The sequence below is a fragment of the Octopus bimaculoides genome, chromosome 10 (assembly GCF_001194135.2).
Source record: "Octopus bimaculoides isolate UCB-OBI-ISO-001 chromosome 10, ASM119413v2, whole genome shotgun sequence".
In the NCBI taxonomy this organism is placed as follows: Eukaryota; Metazoa; Mollusca; class Cephalopoda; order Octopoda; family Octopodidae; genus Octopus; species Octopus bimaculoides.
In genome coordinates, this window is record NC_068990.1 from 14507299 (window position 1) to 14511822 (window position 4524).

Sequence of the window (4524 nt, forward strand, 5' to 3'; positions counted from 1 at the left end):
ATATATATATATATATATATATATATATATATATATATATATATATATATATATACATTGACGAAAATTATAAGAAATACCATACAGAGAGTTAAGGAATCAATGCTATGTATGCTCAATTGAAATTTTGTGTTACAAGTACGGTCAGCCGTCCCTAGTGTCCAAATGCTTTCCCTAATTCTTTTAGGTATCTATGTAGTCTTAAACAGAGATGGACACACTCTCAGCCCCAACCCAAATTTTGACTCATTGGAATATCTAGGGTATGATAACTGGAGGAAGAGAGGGTAGCACCTACACCCAGCTCATACTCATTACAACTCATTACAATAAAAAAAAAATATAACAGCTGTGACACTGAGTTGGGGGTCCTAAAACTATGTCAGTAATATTAAAACAACACCCAAGATTTGAATCATTAGGCATGCAACAGTAATGTATTAGATGTGATCATTATATATGTGTGATCATTATCTAAAGTGGTGAGCTGGCAGAATCGTTAGCATGTTGGGCGAAATGCTTAGTGGTATTTCATCTGCCGTTACATTCTGAGTTCAAATTCCACTGAGGTCAACTTTGCCTTTCATCCTTTTGGGGTCAGTAAATTAAGTACCACTGGGGTCGATGTAATCGACTAGTCCCCTCTCCCAAAATTTTAAGGCCTTGTGCTCTCAGCAAAAAGGATTATTTTAGTACTGTCTCTTGACAAAATGACAAAGTCATTAGGGTATTAGATACAAAGCCTTGCAGTAATTTTTACAGTTCTATGCAATGCAGATTCAATTCCTGCCAACACCAACTTTGCTTTTCACTTTCCTAGAATCTGTAAATACAATACCAGTCCAGGACTGATATTGGCAGAATTCATAGAATATAGGATAGATAGCCTTGCAGGAGCTGTCCTGGACCTCTGTATTCAGACAGCAGAATTGCAAGAATAATGGTACCAAGCTATATCAATTCTTGCTTTTCTCCCAGAGAACACAAGGGGAATGAATAGAAGAGACTAGTAAACATTGGCAATTGCTGGTCTTTCACAAAATAACCTTGTCTGTGTCAGCATCTTAGAGAGGGATTTTCCAAGTGTAGATCCATAATCCCATGAGATGAACAGAAGCCCTGATATATAATACAAGATAGTTGAATATCAGCAGACTGGTAAAGATACCAATTACATACTTAGTAGCATTCAAATCGATGTAGTTTTGTTTGGTATTAGAAGGATGTCAGCTTGCCACTTCCAGAATATTAGAAATATTAGGAAAAAGATAACGATAAGTTATACTTACAAAATTAGATGATAATAATATAATAAAGCTGATACTCACTAGTTTCTGAAATAAAATGAAAATAAAGTTTTATAATGGATTCATTATAATGTGTTTGTAAACAAGGCTATTGTGTGTGTGTGTGTTATTTATTTACTACCCACAAGGGGCTACACACAGAGGGGACAAACAAGGACAGACAAATGGATTAAATCGATTATATCGACCCCAGTGCGTAACTGGTACTTATTCAATCGACCCCGAAAGGATGAAAGGCAAAGTCAACCTCGGCGGAATTTGAACTCAGAACGTAGCGGGCAGACGAAATACCGCTAAGCATTTCGCCCGGTGTGCTAACGGTTCTGCCAGCTCGCCGCCAAGTGTGTGTGTGTGTGTGTGTGTGTGTGTGTGTGTGTGTGTGTGTGTGTGTGTGTGTGTGTGTGTGTGTGTGTGTGCATTTACTTGACAATTTGTGAAATAGCTTAGTCTCTACATGAAGAAGCTAAATGTATGAAACCTTTCAAGGAATTGCTTTAGAAGAGCAGCTACTGTTATTTAACTATTTACTGTGTTGAGATACACCATGAGATATTGTCTATGAGTTAGTGAAAAAGTCCATATGGAGTTTTGTGACCTACTAGAAATAGCAGCCAAATTTCTTTGAAATCACATCCTACCATCCTAAAAGTACAGGGAATAGATGGCATAACATGATCCTTTGAAATACACTTCTGCCTAAAAAAAAGACTGGAAAGTCTCATCTGGAATACCTTTGATCATTGGTCAGTTGAAGCAGAACTCCTAGGAACTCCTTCTGCATGAAAACATATACAGTTTAGCATCTAGCATACCTAATGCAATGAGCCAAAACATGTTTAACCAATGGAAATTACACACACAATGAAGAGAAAAATCATTTGAGTTGATGATAATTCTTGTTACAAAAGGCAAAGGTAAGAAATTGGAAATCCTTATTATCCAGAAACTTACTTCATTGACCACATAAATATCACTATTTTATATCAGTCCTGAGAATGACTTTAAACTGCATCCCGTTTTGGGGACCTTGGTTTGGGAGTTCCAGGGATTGAGAAGTGCAAACCACCCTTTTACCAATACTGTTCCCAGGTCTACTCTGATATGGTGTAGTAGCACATTTCAGAGGCTATGCGTTTATTAGCACATCACAAAATTGCCTCTGAAAGAAAGTCACTCACAGAAAACCCTGTGGACCCAGAGCAGATAAGTCCCTTCAGCTCTTTAGCTGTTCATCTAAGAGAAGGTTACTCTATACAAATCTTGCATCTAGTTAACTACTAGACTCATGGCACTTTTTGTGCCAGACTAATATATGTTTAAAGAACAACTGAATGAGACGGGCTCTCCACAAGCCATGCACAATATAATAATATTCATCACATTAATTGTTCAGGCATGGATGTGTGATAAGAAGCTTGCTTCCCAACCACATGGTTCTGGGTTCAGTCCCACTGGGGGGTACCTTTACCAAGTGTTTTCTTCTATAATCTCAGCCAGACCAAAGCCTTGTGAGTGAATTTCATCTACAGAAACTGAAAGAAGCCTGTCGCACGCACGTGTGTGTGTGTGTGTGTGTGTGTGTGTGTGTGTGTGTGTGTGTGTGTGCATATCTTTGTGTCTGTGTTTGTCCCCTCACCACCAGTTAGCAACCAGTGTTGGTGTAATTATGTCCCAATAACTTAGCAGTTCAGCGAAGGGAGGTGTAATTTAAGGGAGATTTAACTGCTATTTTTAGTGGGTCAGTAAATTGCATAGACGCTTCCACTTTGGATGGTGGTAGTACAAGGATGCCATTTTACAACTTGCATAATATTTGAAAGATCAGGAAAGGATATAATGAGTTTATACTTACATAGTACATAAGTTACTATTTACACCAAAAATGATACTTACGGTTATCTGAAATGAAAGAAAGATAAAAATGCAAGAAATCTTGATAATGTACACATTTGATTTTTGCAAATAATAAATTTTTATTCAATGCTATATCTCCATTTTTTTTACTTTCTTTTGAATGACTATAAACCATGATTTATATATAAATCTATTGTTTTATGAATATTATTATTCACAACAAATATTAGGTATTAAACCAGTAATTCATTGGATGATGATACCATCCCTCAATGAGACTAATTTAACCTCTAATTGAATTTATATATATATATATATATATATCGTTCATTCGTTCATCATCATCATCGTTTAACGTCTGCTTTCCATGCTAGCATGGGTTGGACGATTTGATATATATATATGAATAAATACACACATACACTCATGCATATGACAAGTTTCTTTCAATTTTGATCCACCAAATCCACTGGCATGTCTTCTGTCAGCTCAGGACTATAGTAGAAGACATTTAAGACACTTGCCCAAAGTGCCATGCAGTGAGGTTGAACCTGAAATCATGTGGTTACTCTTTTTCACAGCAAGGAGAACTAGGCCATTCAGTATCACTGATATTATGTATCTCCAGTATTTACATTCAAAGGTTCGATAGTACAGCTTGTGGATCAATACAAGTATTGTAAATATCTCACATCAAAATAGCATTTGATGTTTGAGGAAATGTAGATATTAAAGAAATATGAAAGAGACAGTCAATGGTAATTCTTAAAAATTCCAGGAATGAGAGAATAAAATTAAGATTTTAAAATCATTAATAAAATACAAAATGTATCAGAGTAACAAAATAATAAGAAATACTTACGGCAGTTTTCTAATTCATCAATGCAGTTTGGACAGTCACATCTGTTATCACAATTAAATACATCTGTACATCGCCTTCCTGTAATCATAACATATAATCCATATATATTTACATATACACACATATACATATATACATTTTGCTGCATCCTAATTGTTTGGTAATATTCATGAAGGACACATTTTGCTGATGAAGCAACATGATCTTTGATCTAGTAACTGGGCTGATACTATGATGCTTTCCCATAGCGAATTTTATGTGTAACAATGCTTGATTATTAAACAAAACAGTGCAGTACAACCAGCCATATGACCACCCATTTGGTTTATTAATTTGCATAATCTTGGTACAGTCTTAAACTTATTTTGCCAACAATTTCTAATCATTTGAATTAATTGTGCATTTAAATTATTCGAATTGCAGAAAGATATATAACACCTATATCATTTGAAAGAGAAAAAAATTCTTCATAAACTGTTAAAAGTAAGGAATAGAACTGTC

At 35.4% G+C, this 4524-nt stretch overlaps 1 protein-coding gene across 1 annotated transcript in view; it reads right to left on the reverse strand.

Moving 5' to 3' along the window:
• Positions 1-4524, reverse strand: part of LOC106875009 (uncharacterized) — a 118310-nt gene that overhangs the window by 23954 nt on the left and 89832 nt on the right. The window contains exons 49-51 of the mRNA XM_052971232.1: positions 4024-4101; positions 3201-3206; positions 1329-1334 (exon numbers count right to left, since the gene is read on the reverse strand). Coding sequence (XP_052827192.1) covers positions 1329-1334; positions 3201-3206; positions 4024-4101 — 90 coding nt within the window. The remainder of the gene's footprint in view (positions 1-1328; positions 1335-3200; positions 3207-4023; positions 4102-4524) is intronic.